Source organism: Symphodus melops, assembly GCF_947650265.1.
Source record: "Symphodus melops genome assembly, chromosome: 3".
In the NCBI taxonomy this organism is placed as follows: domain Eukaryota; kingdom Metazoa; phylum Chordata; class Actinopteri; order Labriformes; family Labridae; genus Symphodus; species Symphodus melops.
The window spans coordinates 7,462,001-7,483,250 of NC_136693.1; the positions used below are offsets into that span (position 1 = coordinate 7,462,001).

The 21,250-nt window shown below is 40.5% G+C and overlaps 2 protein-coding genes across 3 annotated transcripts; one reads left to right on the top strand and one right to left on the bottom strand.

Moving 5' to 3' along the window:
* Positions 1-287: 287 nt before the first annotated feature.
* On the top strand, positions 288-13,800 carry scg3 (secretogranin III). 2 transcript variants are annotated; one of them, XM_079340274.1, is made up of 12 exons: positions 288-596; positions 1,409-1,461; positions 1,631-1,673; positions 1,856-2,083; positions 3,614-3,756; positions 4,101-4,259; positions 4,763-5,000; positions 5,371-5,487; positions 8,962-9,045; positions 9,496-9,606; positions 10,669-10,758; positions 12,930-13,800. In XM_079340274.1, exons 1-12 carry the CDS (start codon positions 491-493, stop codon positions 13,046-13,048), a joined length of 1,491 nt encoding a protein of 496 aa, XP_079196400.1. In that variant the 5' UTR covers positions 288-490; the 3' UTR covers positions 13,049-13,800. The 2 variants fall into 2 exon arrangements, with proteins under 2 accessions (XP_079196400.1, XP_079196401.1); XM_079340275.1 differs by having other exon boundaries at positions 1,856-2,071.
* Positions 13,801-13,858: 58 nt separating this feature from the next.
* Positions 13,859-19,485, bottom strand: lysmd2 (LysM, putative peptidoglycan-binding, domain containing 2). The gene is made up of 3 exons (XM_079340276.1): positions 18,981-19,485; positions 17,402-17,742; positions 13,859-14,677 (listed from the first exon to the last, which is right to left on the bottom strand). The coding sequence occupies exons 1-3, from the start codon at positions 19,224-19,226 to the stop codon at positions 14,626-14,628; spliced, it is 639 nt and encodes a 212-aa protein (XP_079196402.1). The 5' UTR covers positions 19,227-19,485; the 3' UTR covers positions 13,859-14,625.
* Positions 19,486-21,250: the final 1,765 nt, after the last annotated feature.

The following is a 21,250-nucleotide window of genomic DNA, read 5'->3' on the forward strand; positions in this document are numbered from 1 at the left end:
CATAAATTAAAGGTGAGGAATTTACATTTAAGTGATGTCTTGATAAGCTTGACACTTTTTACAGTGTTCTGCTCCTCTTCCTCCTCCTCCTCTGTAAAGACAGAGGGGCAGGTCTTGTAGTTGTGGGCTCTATTACTGCCTTGGCAGGTGATGCTGTATCTCACACGGGGCTTGAAGAGCCTCCTTACTTATCTGGTTATAATTATACAGCGCTGATCTGGTTTCAGCACCGCGGCTCGCTAACAGCTCCAGAGCCCGGCGGAGATTTGTTCAGCCCCCTCCCCGCCCGGTGCGTCTCACACAGCGGGTAACCAGGGCGCAGCCTTTCCGCGGACACTTTCAGCACCAGCGGCGGCGCGGAGCGGAGCTGTCCACGCATTCAGCACTTTGCTTCTCCCTGGTGGAGGTTGAGACAGACCACAGAGAAGCAAGAAAAGCCAGGATAAAAGGCCAGCTTCCTCCTGGACAAACTAAGACGCCGTATTTCAGGATGGCGTCAAAACAAGTTGGCCTCTTCGTCCTTTTCCAGCTTCTGGCGCTGAGTGTAGTGAGCCAGATATCTGCCTTCCCCACACCTCCAACAGCCTCCGCGGATGGTGAGTGGACCGTTTCTTCTGTTACCATGCAATTAAAAAAAGTGAAAGTCTTGTTTCTGGGCAATTTTGAAAATGTACAAATTCAAACTGTTCGCACATGAAATCAGAAAACAACAGCCGAGATTTTAAACATGCGTCTCAATTATTGATGCAAAAATACTACAAGGCTATAAACTCGAAATGAATCCTCAAAAATGTAAACTATCCTATAAACCTTGCTGTTGATTTACTGTTAATGTGGCCAACACACGTTGTAGGCTACAGCTTGTGCAATTCTTGTATGGACAGTAAAAAGATATCACCAGGATTTTATAGCGATTTATGTGTCTGTCAATTGTGATGTTTGGTATAGTGTTAAGAGCCCAAGTGTAACCCTCGCTACAAGCCTGTGGATAAAGAAAACAGAAGAAAAGTAGATCCCCTAAAGTTGGGCTCCGGCTCCGTGGTGTCCTGCATGGATTTTAAACGACGCCTCGTCTCATGCCATGTCCGCCTGTGGTCTATTTTCGAAGCGGTTTAATCTTTTGTTTGATAATCCGATTAAGCTCTGCCTCTGCTGTGGTTAGCTGGGAGGGCAGTGACGGTCACAGACGTCTGCAAGCTGTACATGAATTTAAACGACAAGAAAATAAACAAGTCTGTTAATCAACGTTTTTTTTTTTCTAAATTGAAACTTTCTCATTCAAGAAATGTGTATATCTACTGTAGGTGATATTCAGGCACATATCTTTCAAACTACTAAATCTGGGTCTGCCTTTGAGTAATAAAGTCTGCTTTGAGCCAACAATTAAATGCCTTTGTTTCTGCTGCAGATAAACCTGTCTACAATAGACAGTTGACAGAAGAAAGACCTGTTCAAGAGCAGGTAAGTCGCTTTTTTCCTGTCCCATAGCCAATTTCATCATCCAATATCCGGCTAAATGGGCTTTATGGCTGATTGTCAAACAGCCTCAGTAGTAGCCCAGCAAACATTATTAATCAGAGCCTATATCCTGAGGGGAAATTATTTGTTTAATGTTCTTCTTTCTGCACAGATTGCTGAGGCGGATAGCGTAAAGGCTGCAGTACAGTCAGCTGGTAAGAGGAAACCTATCTACCAATCAATTAACTCTATTTCCGCCTGCTGAGTGCATCTATGTTGCAGCACTTACAGTAAAACAAGCTCATTTTGTACCAAGAAAGGAAATACTTTTTAAACCACAATAAATGATAAGAGTTCTTCTTCTCTTTTTGATTTTTTATGTTTTGTTTTCATTCAGAGAGCAAGCGTCCTTCTTCTACCAAGGACTCCGAGTCCCAGCAGGACCTTGATGATTTAACCGTGCTGAAGTCACTAGCTGATGAGCAGAAATCAAAAGAGTCCACTGAGGTGCCAATCAAGAAGGACACCCAGTATGTTCCAGATGAATCTGACTCGACCAAGAGCCGACGTCTGGCTGAGGACTACGACTCCACCAAAAACGGGATGGACTACGGCAAGTACCAGGGTACGCACACCTGTCACCCCCTTGTTCCATCAGGCCCAGTCCAGGTGTTATTTGGGAAGTAAGCTGCTGTAGCCACAGTGTTTGGGCTGAGTCCCTCTGCTTGTGTAGCCTTTAACCCTTTCGACAAGAGCAGGCCTCATGAGGTGTGCTTCTGTTGGCTGCTGGCAGGCCATCGGGCAGACATTTTAAGAAAGAGTAAGGAGAGAGAACACGTGTCTTTGATGGGGATCAGCAGAGACAGAAAGAGTCAAAGACAGGCCACATGCACGCAAGAGAAAAAGATTATCCCCTCCCTGCAAGGATACTGCTCCTGCTTCTTCTTTTCACAGGGGAACTTCTGATATTCATGACTCAGATTTTTCTCATACACTGACCACCACTATGTCATAGCTGTCTCTTACTGTGTACAATGAAAGAGACCAAATATCAGATTCATGTGGCTCCAGGAACATGAAAAAAACATGTCAGTGTCAATAGTAGTCCTCTCACTGTTTCTTTGCTTGGGCCCAAATTACAGTGTTAAAGCAGCAGCATGTTATCAAAGCAGTACAAATGAATACAAAGTAGATCAACACAAGTCTAAAGATAGACTGTCATCCAACAGAGACAAATTATAGTCATCAATGATAAAAAAAAAAACCCTAAACCCTTTCCAATCATTTCCTGAATAATTCATGCAAATGCCGTCCTTCAGTCCATTTTGATTCCATATTTGTAACTTCATTCAAAACCCAATCAATTGTTCATATCTACACAGATTTTTTTCTCAGAGTATAGAGTTCATCAGATCAGCACGTATTTCACTGTATATGCATGTAATTTGATCTCCCATCCTGTCATCAGCATAAAGCACAGCAGTCTCTGAGGTGAGGTGACTCAGACACAAAGCGCTGAGTGCAACACATCGATTCACTCAGTCAGCCTGGCAATGACAAGGAGCTCGTCTGGTTACACTACATCTAAAATTGGCAAGCGCAGTCCCTGTTTCTCTTTACATTCTCCCAGAGTGGGACTAAAATAGGCCCAGTGTTTGAAGGTTTTTTAAAGTACATCAGTGATGATTCAACTAACCAATACCATGGCAAGAGGATTCTGGCTCTATTTATTTTTATTGTGCGTGGACATCGGGAAGCAGCAGGAGCTGTTATGTAAGATAAAAGCTGTAACTATTGCTCATTTCTCACCAAATAATGCTGATAGGACATGCAAGTCTTTTTTTAAAATCATGGATCCTTGTCCCATCTAATGACAAATGTAATGTTTTAGCTTTGTCATGGTACAAAGAAGCTGAAGAGATTAAAAAAGTAAAAAGAATAAAAAGAGGTTTTATGAAAAATTCTGACCTTTTCTGGTGAATAGAAATGAGGGAAAGTAGAAAATATCCAAGTATAGTGTGACCGTGTGCAGGAAGGGCATCATCATTTAGCAATTCCATTCATTCAGGATTTAAGACAGAAACACCTACATAAAGCGCAAAAGCATGACAAGACAGTTACACATGTTAGAAAATAATGTGTCTTCCGCTTTTAGATGACCCAGAAAGCTTTCGTCAGGTGGATGGCACTCCGCTGACAGCAGAGGACATTGTCCAGAAGATAGCAAACAAAATCTACGAGGAGGACGACAGAGGGGTGTTCGACAGAATCGTCTCTAAACTGCTCAAACTGGGACTGGTAGGTTTTCAGTTTGTACTCTCACATGCTGTTCGATTCCACACGGCCTGCTGCTTGACATTTTCTCAACAGGAACTATCCCCCCCCCCTCCCCTCCCCTCATGGTGAGAAGGACATGTGTGAATTGAGCTTTGTTTCGTGATTTAAGTATTGAATTGCTTTTTTTTGCTCTCAATAAGTAATTTGTAGCAAAGAAATTGCTCCTGGAAGAGTTGATTTCTCTATGACCATATTTCATATGGTCAGCAGTCAGCGTGTGTTGTTTCCCTCTGGCACATCTTACAGCACATGTTTTACTCTTGCACAACTGTTCTCAGTCTGTGTCTTTCACTTTGTCTCTGCAGATCACAGACAGTCAGGCAGAAACTCTTGAGTACCAGGTGGCCGAGGCTCTGCAGGATCTTATCACCAAAAACGCCAAGAACAATGAGATTGAGGACGTAGAGAGCAACGACCAAGAAACTAGGGGGGAGCAGGATGACCAGGGTTCAGACACAAACTTGGTAAAACCAACATTGAAGTAGCAATAGTGATAAAATGATGAGAATATAATAATATGCAATAGTATTAAAGTCTTATCCTACTTTTGATTGTATCCTATGATGATTACATGTAACACATCCCTGTATGCATGATCCTCAGAGTATCCAGGTGTCTGATCATCTCTGTGGTGTTCAGTCTTTATTATTATTATTATTAAATTATTTTATAGGCATTTTGGAGATTAATACTTTAAGCCTGAGCAGATTCATTGAACTACATAACTTTTCCTTGAAGCCTATCCAGTTGATGCCTGCTCAAATCACAGTGGATAATGCTACTGCATAACAACAAATCATGTTACATGCCTAAACATCCTGAATTCCTTTTCTAACAATTTCTTATATAGAATTGCTGAAGGTTATTTTTTTATTGTCCCACAAAACAAATCAGACTTGGGACTAACGAATCAAAATTGCACAACACAGACGTTCTTGTGAGAATTAAAACATTTTTTTTTTTCCAGGACACATGGGAGCCACCCAGGCGGCGCTACAACAACGACAATGAGGAGGAAGAGGAAGAGAAGGATGATGTGGTTGAGGACGAGGTGGACAGAGATGCAGAGGAAGAGGAGGCTGACACGGGAGACAACACGTGGGACAAAGATACTGATGAGGGCAACGAGGTGAGACCTGAAGATGGACTCCAGGACCTGCAGTACTTCCCCAATTTCTACCGTCTGCTCAGGAGCCTTGACTCAGGTAAATATACACACACACACACACACACACAACCCTGAACATGTGCAGATCATCACTACACAGCATCCTACAGCTAAAGATAGAAAGTTCTTCAGATCGAGAGCAGCACTCTGTTGTTGTCATGCTGATATTGTTCTCAAGGATGAGTCAATGCTTATTGTGTCATCATTTCTTTCCATTGCAGTTCTTGGAATATTAAATCACACACAAAAACACACAGACATGACTAATTATTTATAATCCAATCATCGACCTCCTACAGTCAAACACCATGGGGTAACATTTACACCATGGTAACCAATTACTGCTCAGGAAGCATTGATGCTAGACGCTGGTTTTGAAAATATCCTCTATTGGTTTGCCCTTGCAGAACAAGACACTCAGGAGAGAGAGACATTGATCACCATCATGAAGACGCTGATTGACTTTGTGAAGATGATGGTGAAGTACGGCACCATAACGCCTGAGGAGGGCGTGTCTTATCTAGGTGAGACGCAACACAATAAGAGCATTGTTTATCATAGTCTGGTACATTTAGTGTAGAGACAGGAGGCAGAGAATCATTTAAAGGTGGCTCAGTACTTGCAAACCTTTGCAAGGGGTTTTACTGATTTAATGCATTTCAGTAGAGCTGATTGCTTTGATTTATTGATTTCACCATGATGAAAAGCACTTTATGTGTGCCCTATATGTGGCTTGGATCTGAATGAAAGGTTTATAAATTAGATTTGGATCCAGGCCTTTGCTTTGCTAGCGCACACTCATTTATCTGTGTCTTTGTTTTGGTTAAATGTTTTTTTTCTTGTGTTCAATGTGTGTCCAGCCAAAGTAATGTCCCACATGAGACTGTGCAGTGAAGTGTTAAGCTTGCATGGACAGATTAGTGTCAGGAACACCCTATATAACCAGGCCGGGCTTTTATGGCCGGCCATCATGTCAGCAGCCAGTGGAAAGGTCATCCACCTGTAAAGGACAGCTGTCATCTCTGTTTGTTTCTCTCACCCTCTCTCTCTGTTAAAATGGTCATGAGTCCAGACAAAATAAAATAGAGATGACCTGCTCTTTATGAAGTTTTGCTTTAAATTGCTTGTTATAGTTAATCAGACGTATGGAAGTAATTTAAACATTCATAAGATAGATAGATAGATAGATAGATACTTTATTGATCCCGAGGGAAATTCAAGGCATCCAGTAGCAGTATACAGACAGGCAGGACACAAGACATTAGTTACAATACACACCCGCTGTCCCCCCTCCCCTCTGTATACAAATCCCCCAAACAGATTTAGCAGCCCCTATGTGACTAAGAATAAACATAATTATATGTTAAACCTGTGCAGTTAGCATTAGCAGTTAGACTTAAAACTAATATAGCATAATGTACATAATGTTCATAAAACAATGAACTGCAGTTACTCATACATATGAAAGATTTTAACAGCAATTTTTTAACGCTTTTGCAATCCAATACTAGTCATAAAACAAATCATGAATGTAATGTGTAGCCAATCAGGTTTGGTTTATAGTGTGCATGTCTCACTTTAAGAGCCATGATCAAGTAATATATTGAGAGCTAGCTTTGTAGATTTAATCATTACTTCTTCAAATTACCCCCTTACAGCAGCCTGGTCATTGTTGTCTCTGAACAGCAGAGTGGAGGCCACTGCTGACGTTAAACACCAGAACAAATCAGGCGTGTAACATTGCATGACCTATGAGTTTCCTAGACAACCAACCCAGCTTCATTCGTGGTATAGGTTGTCAGGAGATAAGTAGATGGAATCCCATATCACCTAGCAACATGTTAAAGGCCCTCTTCTCCACTTCTACCCCCAACTGGCTGCGAGGCTCTGATGAGTCACTCCAGGTATACTACCGTACACACAGCTGTCAATCAACAGCGCTCTGCCTGAGGATGATACAGGCACAGGGAGAAAGAGTGAGAGATAAGAAGGAAGGCAGTGGGGGTGGAAGAAAAGTGATGTGTTTGTGTGGGCAGAGAAAGAAGATGAAATAATGGTCCTCCGTTGGCCTCAAGTGGGAGAAGGCAGAATGAAAACACAGGAAGCAAAAGGACTAGGAGATGTTCTGATAATAAGAAAGTAAAAAGGGAGGGGGCGAGGAAAAGGCTGCTTGGTGCTCAGTTGATGGTTGGCCAAGGTGTTACTCTTTTTCCAGGTGTAATCCAGCTTTCACCCCTCAAAACAGCCTCAAAATCTAGATCCCATTCTGAAAAACAACCAGGTTGTTGGAAAATGGCCAAAATTACACATTCAGAAAGTGTTACAATCTACAATATTGACCCAGCTGGAGAGCTACTTCAGAGGAAGTTAAGTCCCATTATTTATCATTTATTAGCAGTAGCCTGCATTAATTCATCAACAGATTAAACGATATTCACACAGCTGAAATGTTCCTCTCATGTTGTGTTCTTGGTGGAAAGCTAAAACTCTATTATATTATTAAGCTAATGTTGAGAAATAGGAGATAATTTATTCTATATTGTAGATCAGTCAGACAGTCTTGTAGATCTTATAGACATAGAACGAAATATAACAAACACTGTCATTGCACAACATCTTAATTGATCATTGATTGATTGATTGATACCTATAAAAACAGACTATTTACAGGAAGGGTAAAGCTTATTGGTTATATTGTATCCATACTGTTCAGAGGCGATAGTTAGGACAAAGAATTAAAATTTATACTAGGAAAGGTGTACATTTCTAGCTAACGGTGATGTCAATTAGTTGGAACTAAATTAGCTAGCAGTCCTAACTTAGCTTGCAGCAATGTAAGGAATGTTAGAAGTCGGCTAGATACCAGGTTAGCTTTTGATATTTAGCTGTCTGAACGTAATGGGGGATAAAAAAAATGTTTGGATTTATATTGAAATATGGCTCACCATCCTTTTATCAATGATATGTCTAATTTTCAAATGCTGATCAAGTACTGAGTTTAAAGGCATCTGTCTGGAATAAAGAACTAAATGTTCTTCAGGCATTTTTCTTCCCATCCTGAACATAAAGGCAGAGGAAAATAGACCTGCTCTGTGAATACGTGTAAATGTGAATAATTCAATTATAAGTAGCCTAAATGAAAGTGTTACATAATGTGTTTTGTAAACCTCCTCCTTAGTCTCCCATGTCTTTATAAATGGATGATGAAAGATGAAATAATTAAACACAGATTTAACTAAGTGTATCTTCTTTTTAGGTTTTCCTGACACATATGCCTACTATACATTACTATACTATATTACTACTGTACATTAAAAAAACAGTTATACTGAGCTACATTACATTGTTTAATAAACCATGTGCACATGTTTAAACAGGGTTTTAATAGGGGACCCAGATGTTATTATGGTACTGGAACCTGATATAGAGGATGATATTTCATCTGATCTCTGGGGTTTGTGTATCTGCTGAACATCTGTTCCCCCTTCCCTTTAAACCTAATGTTTACCACTTGTTAATCAACAGAGGATCAGTTGTCACTTAACATCACTTTCATGAGCCATATGATCTGTTTGTGTCACTCTCTGGCTGATCGGGGGTGGCTTTTCATTCTCTAATCTTCTGAAGGCAAAAACCGCTCTGTAATTTATGTGGTAACAAGCCCTGATAAGGATACAGGACTGTGTCTACTGAATTATGGAAATATTATTTCCACTCAAAAGGCTGAATCATCTCTCTCAAAATTCGGTCTTCTGCTTTAAAAGTAATTAATTGAAATCATTGAATATATTTTGTTTATCACTTCAGTCATAGCTTTGGACCTCCTTTTTAATGATCAGATAAAAGCCCTTTTTAAATGGTAATCAAGCTGTGAGTCACCCAGAGACAGCGTGGGATTTTGAAAAGGTTAAGAGGTTTTCGTTAATTGTCTTTAGAGTGAACTGATGACTTGATTTTGAATTAACCCAAAGTGAATGTTTGCTCTGTTTCCTCTGTAGAGAACCTAGATGCGATGATAGCCATGCAGACCAAAAACAAGCTCGGCAAGTCCCTCGGGCTTCCTGACGTCCCTGGACCCAACGGTAATCAGTCCCAAAAGTTATCTACCAAACATTTTTTCCAAAAACAAATCATTTATTCAACAGAGTCAGAATTATTGAACAGTAGTATAAAATATTTATGTTTGACTTTGTTGAGATTAATGGGCTTCACTTTAAACATGTTCACAGTTAAATGTTTTTACAAAAAGTGTTTGATCATGTGTCAGCCTTTAGGATTGACTCACTTAACAAAAAAATGCTAGATTTATTTGCTGGACTATATTCTGGGTAGGAGCAGTATACAGGCAACAGCGGGGGTTTTAAGAAACACACTGCTCCTAGCCAAGATGCTATTTTGAACACAGCCCTCTATGAAACAGTATATACAGCCCCTCAGATTTCCTTATGTGCGAAAAGGGTTTATGTAATGTTTTCTAAACTTCGGTTTTTGCAACAATTTGTGATGCTTCATCTGGCGTCTGTTTGCTGTAGGGAAAATCTTGGATGAGGAAGACAATACCAAGGCTGAGGCTGCCAAGATGCAGAAGGAGTATGAGAACCTCAAAGACTCTACCAAGGAGGAGCAGCCATCATCTGAGACCAGTCAGTCCACAACACAATGATGATCTGAGGAAACATGAATAGCTTTTTGTGATATTTGATAAATTACTTACCAATCCCATTTATTCCAAGTTGACTGTTTTGACCCTTCAGAATAACAGTGCCTTGTAGACTTAATAATTCTTTTTTTTTCCTACTTTGTTTTGTTCCTGTTTTGTTTGCCTTTTTACATGGTTTTAATGCTTTGTTTTGTATCCAAATTTCAAATAAACTCCAAATTCTCATATATAGCAAATCCGTACCACATTAATTCAATGAAGAAAAACATCTTCCTGCTCTTTGTCAGCGAACGCTCAGGTTCAAACATTGTGTTTTGACTCAACAGGGCTGACATGAAAGAGACAGTATGTTAAGTCTCTGTCTGAACTAGGCCAGTCCAATAAAACTGACAGGAAGGCACGTCACAGCTGCCATTACTCCCTGTTCCTGTCCATATGCATCAGCCTAATCCACACACACACACACACACACACACACACACACACACACACACACACACACAAACAGATAATGACAGAGGGAAAAAAAAGAAATGTAGAGCTGGATTACCGACAGAACATTAGTTACAGCTAGAAATTTAAAAATAGGATGATCAACACTGACTGAAATATGTATGTCAGTTAACAAATATCCCTCTGTTTCATTTGTGTGAACAACAGGATCTTGCATTCAATCATTAATTCGAAGTCAATCTGCGGTTAGGCACTGAACATACAGCACATTTCTCCACATTAATTTCGTCTCTTTTAACCAGAAATAATCTGTTGAGTTTTCTTATGCTTCTAGTTTAACATGGAAGTAAAATTCAGGCAGTTTCTCATTGCTACTGACATTTACAAGATTAATAAAAAAATGCCTGTTTTAAACGAAATGCACTTGTGTAAATAATTGATAAGTATAAGACACTGCTGTCTGACTCTAATGTGGAAAGTAGTCTTTTCAAAGTTTTAGTGTTACAGAGAAATCGAAGGGGCATTATATTTTTTTATGCTTTCTAACACATCAAAGAGGACAATTTCCACATCCTTTTCTCTTCTCCTTTAGATCAACCTGGCAAGTCGGAAACATATCTGGAGGCCATCAGGAAGAACATTGAGTGGCTGAAGAAGCACGACAAAGAAGAAGGCAAAGATGGTGAGACACACTTCAACCAGTCACTCTAAACTGTTCTCTTTTCTCGACTCTTTGTGCGTTTTAAGCGCCAGAACAAGAAAAACATCCTCATTTGCAAGCCCTCCTCTCCTCATTAAAGTGTCCACGGTCACGGCCGGTTCTGAGAAGATGCACCGAAGAACACAAAACTTGAAGCCTCTTTTGTCCGCTCTGATTTGCATTTAAAATGAGTGTGGGATACTGGGAAAGATGCTTCACTCCAGATCTCATAAATATGGATGATTCTTCATGAGTCTGTCCTAATTACTAATGATGCAGCTTCCTTGTTCCTACCTAGACAAGGATCTGTTTATTCATCCCCTCCTACCTGTCATACCTGTTCTTTAGCATTTATGGTCCTGTAGCATCATTAGCAAGAACAGTGCATCATGTTCATCGCCCATGTGTGCCTTAGTGTGCCTTGCACTTAATGTAACTGTCAGACTTCGTAAAGAAGTAGCATGTGACCCAGAAACTGCAGAGCTGTTCAAACTGTATCAGTTTGACACACAACAGGAGAACCCTGCTGTCGGGCTCTCCACAAAGGCAAATCAATGCCCAGTGGTGCTTCATTAAGCAGCAGAGGATAAAATGTTAATGAGTTCTATTCAGGCCATCCGTCCACTGGCGTTCAATCTCTGCAGGACATCTAGGACAAAAAAGGAACACAAGTAGCAGCTCTGTGATATATATTATATTTACTGTTTATGTTCAGTGGCCTGATCTAATGGGAGTCAATAAATAGGACATTAGGCCTCAAGGGAGTCTAAAAAATGGTAACAAATGATAAGTTGGACCCAGATTTTGAAGTTTAAACACAGAGAAAAAGACGGCAAAAAGAAATGAGGCTGACACTGAGCTTATAGAGCAGCAGAGTTTAGAGCAGCAGGGAAGTTTTGTGCAGTACTCATCTCTGACCTGGCTCTATATAGAACACTTCATTAGCATTCTAGTGTGCGTGGAGTGGTTGTCTGGGGCAACAGAGACCTCTGTGCCTGCCGGTCAGAAGAGACGGACAGATAATGGTGTCAGGATAAAGAAACTCATTCTGAGGGTCATAATTTGCTCCCCAAATCAACCCATTTTCCTGAAGTGGTGCTATCAAAATGATATCCCATTGGGATCCACTTTTCTAGCACTCATAGTACTACAAATATTGCTAATGCTATTATCATTAATGTTCCTCTCTCCGAGGAAAAGTACAGCTGCGAGGGAACAAAGGCCCTTTCAACAACTACAAAAAAAAAAAGCAGTGTCATAGAAACAGAGCAGGAGACGCACCATTTATTGTGTTTGCTCTACTAGAAGCACCCATTAGGACAATCTTTGTGTGTGTGCAATTGTGTGTGTGTATGTGTTTACGCCTACACATCACACAGATTAGCCAGAAGAGCAGATGGGCTTTGAGGCGACATCCTGGTTATGCCTGCTGGCTCCTTACAGCCAAGGCTGAGAAAACTGGTGCCGGCTCTAATCACACTCTGTTAATCCCTCTCACACGTCGTGTGTGTCAGAAACTGTAATTTTTTAACGATACGATACCTTGTTTACGACACAAATGTTGTCCGAGAAGAATAGTGATATTTGCGTGTCCTTCTGTTGACTCTTTCGGCTCGGTCAGTCATAGCAGGGAGAAATGATGCAGCAGATGTTTGCTCTGCTGTTTCCTGAAACTCATTTGTTACTATGACGGATAAATCTGTTCATCTTTAAATATAGCTCCATCCTGCAGTGGCCTTCTGGTGTTTTATTTAATGACAATGACCGGTGTACAGCAAGGTGAACTCAAATGGTGCTCCAAAGAAGTGAATGTGTTTATCAAGCACCTTCAGTAACAACATGAATGCTGGTTTGTTGTTGAACATGACTACTGCAACTAGAAAACATTTGAATGATTTGTGTTGTGTTTGTGTTGTGATCTTTGGCCTTTTTATTCCATTCTGGTATCTTCTTAACCCCCAACATGCTAACTCTGACCTTAATCTGCCTCGATGATGAACTACCGCTGCAGATTAAGGCTTGTTTGGGTGAGCTGTTAGAAGAAGAGCACAGCACTTCCGGAGTTTAATGTCTGATCTATCCAACAGCAAAGAGCACCACAGCTCAATGACTTTCCACTTTACCATTGTTTTCATTTGTGTCTCCCTTTCCAGATTATGATCTGTCCAAGCTGAAGGACTTCATGGACCAGCAGGTTGACTCGTACATCGAGAAAGGCATCATCGCTAAAGACGAAGGCGACACCATTAAGAGGATCTACAGCAGCCTGTAACACCATTGTCTGCCCTGAACACAGGACTGAATCTGATTTTAAGAACTCCAACCAAACCCTGATTACATAACAGTTATTTCCTATGGCATGGTAAAAGTATATACTGTGTATTCAAATCTACCTGCTAAGGGGAACTCATCCACCCACTCAGACTTTCCCAAAATGTATCAAGAGAAGTTATTAAATCAAACTCAAAATAAAACAATAGAATGATTCTACAGCTACCTAACTGATAGTATATGCACGCCAGGTTTGCAGTGTGGTAATACATAACACATCCTTATTAAGAGTAAATCAAACTATTTTGTTAACCAAATTAACACTTAAATGCTACCATTGACTCCTATGGGAAATTAGTGTTATGAGTATGATGCTGTAGCTTCTGTTTCCATTTCATTCTGTGCTACAAAACACATATATCAACATGTACTCATTCTGTGTTACCTCTCTTAGCCTATTATATTTCCTTTTCCCCCAGTATATGTGTAAGATCTTTATGTATTTCTCGCTTTTTATTTTACCAAAAAATATATTTGTCTTGTTCCATGTCGTTGCCCTGCAAACTCCTGTAATCAGTTCTGCTGTAATTCTTCTGAGGGCCCGCTAGGGGGCAGTGTCTGTACCAGCCACACTGCATGTCTCTGTGAGTTCATTTCCATCTCTGTAGAGCCAGAAGATAAGTATTTTTAAATGTAAATATTTGTGATTTTTTCCTAAAGTTAAAAAGCAATTAAAACATTGCCTTTTCTTTATCCGTGTACTTAACTCTGATCATGAAAAAAAAAACACACACACACACACACGAGTTCATTAAAAAAACACCTCTTATTGGTTTAAATACACATTTATTCTCAGAAATAAAACAATAGAATTTTAAAGCACAATATAACAGCTGTTACATACAGTTTCCCGCACACATAAATAATGCATTCACACTTCAAAAAATACAGCACTCCCTTCTGATCGCAAAGGAACAAAAAAAGCTTCAATGAGGCAAACAGGACATGTCCAAAGGCTGGAGTCAAACACCCCCCCCACCCCCCTCCCCTCAGATTGGGGTGAGCTCATACAGGGTAAACACTGATGAAGGCCTGTATGCACTTTCCGATGATATTATTGTAATAGGGGATTTAGAACATCAGAAGCAGTTAGCGAGTCTAACAAGCTAATCCTCCTGGAGTTGCTTAGCGCTTTATGCTCGTGTGTGTGCGTGTGCGTATGTGTGTATATGTGTGTGTAAACGTGCAGCAGGTGGGTTCTGTACAGCAGCTTCAGTAGCAAGAGAGAGGGTCGCGTGCTTGAAAGCTATTTATACGAGATGTTCTCCTCGCACTGCTCAGCCATCCACTACAGCTGTACAAAACAATAACAATCATATACGCAGAAGAGTTTCACATCAATAAATAAAAGGCAAACATGACACTTGCTCAAAGAGGGTTTGGTAAAAGCAAAAAGGTCAAGACAAAATAAAACCAATAAGATTGTGGCTGTGTGTGTGTGTGTGTGTGTGTGTGTGTGTGTGTTTGTGAGCATGTATGAGTGTCAGAGACAGAGCTAAAGGTGAACAGACAGGTCCTTCATATTTCCTGGTATGATGTCGTGGGGGCCGTGTAGTCATCCTCGTTGCTCCTGCGGACGTAAAGAGAGAGAACAGCTTTTATTTATGGGTCGATTTCCCACAGAGGAAAGAGACAAACCCACTCTTTAATGTCTTAGTCTTTCTTCATCTGCTTAACCAGTATTCTGAAAGCACCGTGTGTGTGAATAATGAATGAGTTTAACCAAGCAGCCGTATTGTTCTCGGTCACAGCTGAAGGCTCATCGGAGCCAAAGGGCGAGCGGCACACACCGACGTCTTCAGCTCAATCATGAAGGTAACGACGTGCAGTGAACAAACACTGTCATAAAACTTCTTTGAGGAGAAATCTCTCTCTCTCTTTAGAGTCTTTCTCTACTTTATACGGTGCTTTTACTACTCACAAGGTTGGGCTGCCAAAGAGAACAACAGGGTAAAGAAATGCGTGAGAATCAAAATCAACTGAGGCTGAAAAGGAGAGTTTAAGAGATCAAGGCTCAAAAAAAAGAAAACCTGATGGATGACAGCATCAAACCTTTCACAAATAAGAATTGAGAATCAGATGCTGAGTGCCGTTTCCTTTTCAGGACGAGGAAGCTAACCATCAGTCCAACTGATTCTCATTTCACTTATTTCTTGAAGCAATCTTGTCGAGAATAAGTCTGTATCATCCTCCTCATTTTTGTTCTTCTAACCTCCTTCATACAAACAAAACGTGTTTCCATCAGTCCTTAGAAAACAGAACATTAATATAAAACACAAAGCTGCAGACTTCTGTTTTCGTGTCAAGACACAACTAGACAAGAATGCATTCCTAAATACAGTGAGGGCGCCCCCACAAGACAAACTTCTGCTCAAACAATGTTTCTATGAGTTGTTTTTTATTTGTCTATACAGGGTCACACCTGGCGTCTTTCTATTGACACACTATATATGCACATATTTCCCAGATAAACACAGATTTAACTCTAACTTGATCCACTTTACTTTTTACTCATTAATAGTGTCCTGCATTCACTTTATCAAATCTAAGTTGTTCCACCATATTATCCATATCCTTTCTTTTACTGACTTTCATGCTTTATGCAGGACTCCTATTTCTAAAAGTGCTTTACAGATAAAGTTCTTGAATTCTTGAAAAGTCGGAGTTTGTGTCATGGAGGGATATCATGACGTGTACAGATGCAGGCCCTACAAAGGGACATGTATGGATCTATTAATGATTGTCCACAGAGAAGATGAAGATTACTGTGGTTGGTTTCATTTCCAGCAGGCGTGCGGTCTGTGTTGACTCTGGGACTATGTGGAAACAACGACATGAGGCTGTGTTTGCTTACACGGGCTGTGGCTCCACATGTCCGTCTTTGCCACGGCTGGAGTCAGAGACTGAGCTTTAACACTGAGCTTAGATTGACCTCAGCTGATAGGCAAACATGTAGAGAGAAAGAGCTGATTGGTGGATTTATTTATTTTTCTTCAACTTTTTTGAATCACGTTGTCAGAGCAGCCGTTAGCAATCAGATATGAAAGGAACAACTGATGCTGGCTGTGCAGCTGCCAAACTGTTTAGGTAATAATAACCTGAAGCACACAGGAAGGAAATCAAACTAAACATCTGCTCAATGAGGGCCTGGGTCCATTATGAAAACATGACACTATGAGCGAAACACACAGAGAGAGAGCCTGAAATGGGAAAAAAGAAAGACGCTCGTACTGTGTGTGTGTGTGTGTGTGTGTGTGTGTGTGTGTGTGTGTGTGTGTGTGTGTGTGTGTGTGTGTGTGTGTGTGTGTGTGTGTGTGTGTGTGTGTGTGTGTGTGTGTGTGTGTGTGTGTGTGTGTGTGTGTGTGTGTGTGTGTGTGTGTGTGTGTGTGTGTGTGTGTGTGTGTGTGTGTGTGTGTGTGTGTGTGTGTGTGTGTGTGTGTGTGTGTGTGTGTGTGTGTGTGTGTGTGGAACAAACCGCTACAGTCTGTGACTCAGTCCTACACTGATTCTACGACCAACAAATGGGGTTATTCCAGGCGTCCAGCAGAAGTGAGAGCGTTTCTGTTCGAACACGCCGGGTCTGAAGCCTGATTCAGCTGGCCAAATACCTGACTGTTGCATAACATGGCATCTGACTTGTAGGGCAGAACCCTGATTGCTATCTACGATTCTGTGTGCGAGAAAGTGTTCACTTCAGCCTCTCTTCCTGCTGACAGCCAACGACTGAGCTCAGGCCAAAGACGATCTTTAGTCCCTTTGTAGACACAACATTAAGACCTGACCCTGCAGATGAAGAGATGTTCGATACCTTTTTTTCCTTCCTTTTTACAATAATAACTAGATTTTAGTTTCTGGCCAATAAAGTGTAAAAGAGATTTCAAAAAGTGCACGTCATTGGTGGAACAACAATGATTGATCACATTAAACTATGTTTGGCAAACCTGACACTCTGCCAGCTCCAACCTGTTGTAGTCTGTTATCATTTTGGGGGGTAACTGTTCTATAATTGGGTTTATAGACGCTTGTTTCGGTGCGTCTTCTTCCTAAAACATATAAAGACATATCCTGTTTGATAACCCCTATAAACCTATAAAGATGCTACAAACCAGCATCAAACTCAAGCTCAGTATTTTTGATCCCCTACTGGCCTAAACCAAACCAAGAGTTTGAGGTTACATCCATGGTTTTGATGCAGCAAGAAAAGTAATTACTTGTAATGTTGCGTAAAAGGGAAATCAAACACCTGCACACACAGAGAAAGAGGCAGTTTGATGCGGGTCATTAAACGCCTCACCTTACTTCCTCTTCTTTCAGCCTGCGCGCTGCCTGCTTTGACTGTTTAATTTGCAAGTCCAGTCTGTGTAAGAAGTCTTTGGCTGACAGCTCCTCTGGCTGGGGTGGTTTGGAGTCCTCGGGGGGCGGGGAAGGGGTCGGCGAGGGTCCCTCGATGTCCTGCGTCACAACACAGGGCGACTCGGCCTCCTGGCATGCCGCTTCAGCGTCGCCATCAGGAGACTCCAGAGACAGTCCATTAAATATGTAGCGCTTCTCCGACACCACGGGGATGTTGAGGCTGTTCTTCAGAAAAATGCAGTCATTGCTGAACAGCTTATTGGCTCTCTTGACTTGTTCCATCTGGAGTTTCAAAGGGACAGAGGAAAATAAAGTGAGTCAAACAAGCATCACGTACAACAAACTAACTTCCTCCCATGTTTTTATCTTCACACTGGAGTTGAGAACTGAGGTTCAACTTATCTTTTAAAACCTTCAACAAGACATGCATCAGCCTTTAGATAAATCTATGGGGTTTCTTTTGTTCTCAGTAATCACTGGACAATCATGTTATTGTTCTATATTTAATGCTAAATATACATTCTTACCTGGAGAGAAAAAAAATGAATGAAAGATTAAGTGGAGTGAGAAGTTAAGATAGTTAGCAGCTGTTTGAGAATGTTAAATAACAGTGATGGTCTAAAGGGTTTATTGTTCTTTTAAAATTATCATGTATTGTTTATATTTCAGAAGACAGATCAATGAATTAAAGTTTCATAAGATGCAGTTCTGACTCTGTCTTGCTGCAGCAGGATCAGTGGATGACTCACAACTAGCTCTATGCAACATATAAATCAAAGGACAGAGAGTGAAGCTGTGTTAAAGTGTGAAGCTTCGATCATCTCTATTTATTTACCTCCACAGAGTATCCCACTGTGGATTCACCTGTTGGGGTCACACGTGTCTGCTGCTGCTGCTTATTGATCAGGCAATAATGCAGGATCAGTTCGAGCAGCCTTCTGAGCATGTAAGAGCGCATCGAAACTTACTTCAGTGAAACAATTCAAACTTGGACTATCTGTGTTCAAATTCAGGTTTTTGCAGCCGATCGTCTCAGGGTTAATCTCATGAATATACTGCACTTCCTGTGGGCTATACTAATGGTTTACCACACTTGATTTTGCACAAGTTGTGAACATGAAAGTCAAACCAAGAAGTGAAATCTATTTTCCTCTCCTTTATATGAAGTGAAACTTTTTATATACATCGAAAGTTCTACGTGTTGGATGAAAGCCTCTTTCACAAATAAGCCTTTAAGATTTTCTACGCTGATGAAACAACTATATATATATATAACTCTGGGTGCTCAAAGTTTAAAGACATTTCATGGTTAGAGTTTATTTGAGTAATTGAGTTGACTTTCAGGTGAAAGATGGGGACAGATCAGTGTCCATATGATGGAGAAAAAGAGTTGTGATAATGATATCTGTCAGTGAGGACAGATTAAATGCATTCACTCTGATTAAAATTAAATCTGTTCTAGTGGACATGGTGAACATCTGGGGATAATCTAACATTGCACTTTTGTGTAGCAACCTTACCGTAACACCGTATTTGAGAGCAATCCCTTGCAGGGTATCACTGTCTGTAACCCGATGCTCTATGTATTTCTCCCCCAGAGAGGCCGTGACGCTCGCTGTGCTCCCGTAGGATCGGATCTTTGTCCGGGCCAGGCTCTGGGATAGTTCGCTTTCAGACTCGGAACCGGACCTGGACCGAGGGAAGATAGGCTGGCCCAGTCGTCCTCCTCCATCCCGCATCGGCAGGACGGGCGAAAACTCCGCCATCTTCTCTTGAATAAATAAAGAGCCCGGCCTGCCTCTGTTCGCTCTCCAGCTCCAGGTGAATTACTGTAATGAAGCGAATCGTTCAATTAAGCGGCAGGGAGCTTCCACTCCCCGGTCATTTTCAGCATGACGACCCCGGGGAGAAGAGACATGTTTAAGGGGACCACCACCTCACGGCTCGCTTTGTCATACATACATCCGTTACGTTGACGTAAAATACGTCCAGAACGTGTTACGCCCAGAAGAAGGAACAACTAATAATGGGATTTCCGGTTGCACTTTCAAAATAATTAATGATACCATAAATGAAAACTATATCGTTCAATTTCTGTATTTTAAATTCATTACCATACAATACGGTAAAGTTAAAGTTTCATTTAAATTGTATCACCCCCCCCCCCCCCCCCCCCCCAACACACACACACACACACTTTTCTTATAATTTATCTTACAGCTTACTTTAAGTGGAAAGCTTTGCTTAAAAAGCACTTGGAACACATTTCCCTCAGTTGTATTTCGAAGTTAAAAAGAAGCCATAAAGTTTCTGTATATTCACCTTTGTGAAGTGATCTAATTACCTCCGGTTTGATACGTCATCTTAATTATTTAAATTAAGTCCATGTCTTTTTAAGTGCACCACTTCACAGTATGCTAACCCCCACTTTTACCTAACCTTGTAGAGGAGAGAGAAATAGAGTTAAAAAGGGTTTTATTGTTTCAATAGCCTACATTACCCATGCAGCTAGTATGCATATTTGACTAAAATCAGTTGACTGTACAAAGAAAGCTCCACTCTCTGACCTTTAACTAATACAAAGATGACCTTGGAGTTTCAGGACAGTTATGCTGGTTATTCTGTTGCCCTGAAAACACTTGCCCTTACTGTATTTATGAATGCATTCTAATAGTCACTCATAACCTATCATCAGATCTGAGCTACAGCTTGTACCCTCATTAGTTGACTCACTTTTCTTGTGTAACACAAAAGAAAGAAGGAGTTGATGGATCAAACCTGTCGCCAGACCTTAGTCTTGGGGGGGCATATGAAATGCATGGGAGGGCACAATTATTATCAGCCAGTACGCATATTTTAATAATCCTATACTTTATTCGTGTAGCATGCAATAATCACGTTAAACACAACCAACAGAAATATGACCCGGTACACTAATAAATGATTCTGTAGTCATGTACATTTAACTTAATATATCTGATAAAATGTATTTAATATGAGTGTGTCATTGAATTTTTGGCAATTATTTAAGTAACTTTCAACCAAAAATGTTTAAGATAGTATCTGATTATTTTGGTTGCATTAAATATAATCTTTATGTTTATGCAATTCTAAATTAAGAGATTATTTTAATGAATCCAATTCAATAGAATTAGCCAGTTTTTAGTTGATGAGTGCTTGTTATTTTGCGCCTTTTTTCTGCTTTTGAATTCAGCAGCTATCGTCTGGTCACAAGACATAAAGAAAGTGCAAATAATTTAACTCAACAATTTCATTTGGTTGACAAAGGAGAGTTTTTTTTATACTGTAATGTTGATGACAACTTGCGGGTGTATGCTGCGCGTAATATTTACAGTCTATGATGCTACATTTAAAAACAAAATTAGCAAGCAAAGTAATCCAGAGAGAGACACTGTTGAGGTAAACTATGCATGTTATGTTAATGTAGGCTATAGTATGATGGTATTGCACAACGATATCAGAAAGATATCACGAGTATTTGCACTAAGAAAACAATAAGCTTTATTTGAAAGTTGCATTGAAAGGAATTGCTGTGAATCTACGGCCAATTTTTAACACTAAAATACTGTTTTGATCTAAAACAGTTAAGAACTGTAGTTAGCAATGCATTGTGATGCTCATCCTGAAGCAAACTGTCAAAGGCCATAAACATTATACTGATGTTTTAAATTACAGGACACTACAGTATTTCTTTTTTGTTTTTTTTAAAAAGAGGGTGTTGCCTTGAGAACTTGGAGCACGATCACTAGTGTGGTATGTTAGGTTGGTT

Coding starts and splice junctions, on each gene's coding strand:
- lysmd2 (XM_079340276.1), bottom strand. CDS start 19,226: ATGGCGGAGTTTTCGCCCGTCCTGCCGATGCGGGATGGAGGAGGACGA. Junction 17,743..18,980: donor CTCTCAAATACGGTGTTACG/GTAAGGTTGCTA, acceptor TTGAAACTCCAG/ATGGAACAAGTCAAGAGAGC. Junction 14,678..17,401: donor CTGAAAGAAGAGGAAGTAAG/GTGAGGCGTTTA, acceptor TTACGTCCGCAG/GAGCAACGAGGATGACTACA.
- scg3 (XM_079340274.1), top strand. CDS start 491: ATGGCGTCAAAACAAGTTGGCCTCTTCGTCCTTTTCCAGCTTCTGGCG. Junction 597..1,408: donor TCCAACAGCCTCCGCGGATG/GTGAGTGGACCG, acceptor TTTCTGCTGCAG/ATAAACCTGTCTACAATAGA. Junction 9,607..10,668: donor GCAGCCATCATCTGAGACCA/GTCAGTCCACAA, acceptor CTTCTCCTTTAG/ATCAACCTGGCAAGTCGGAA.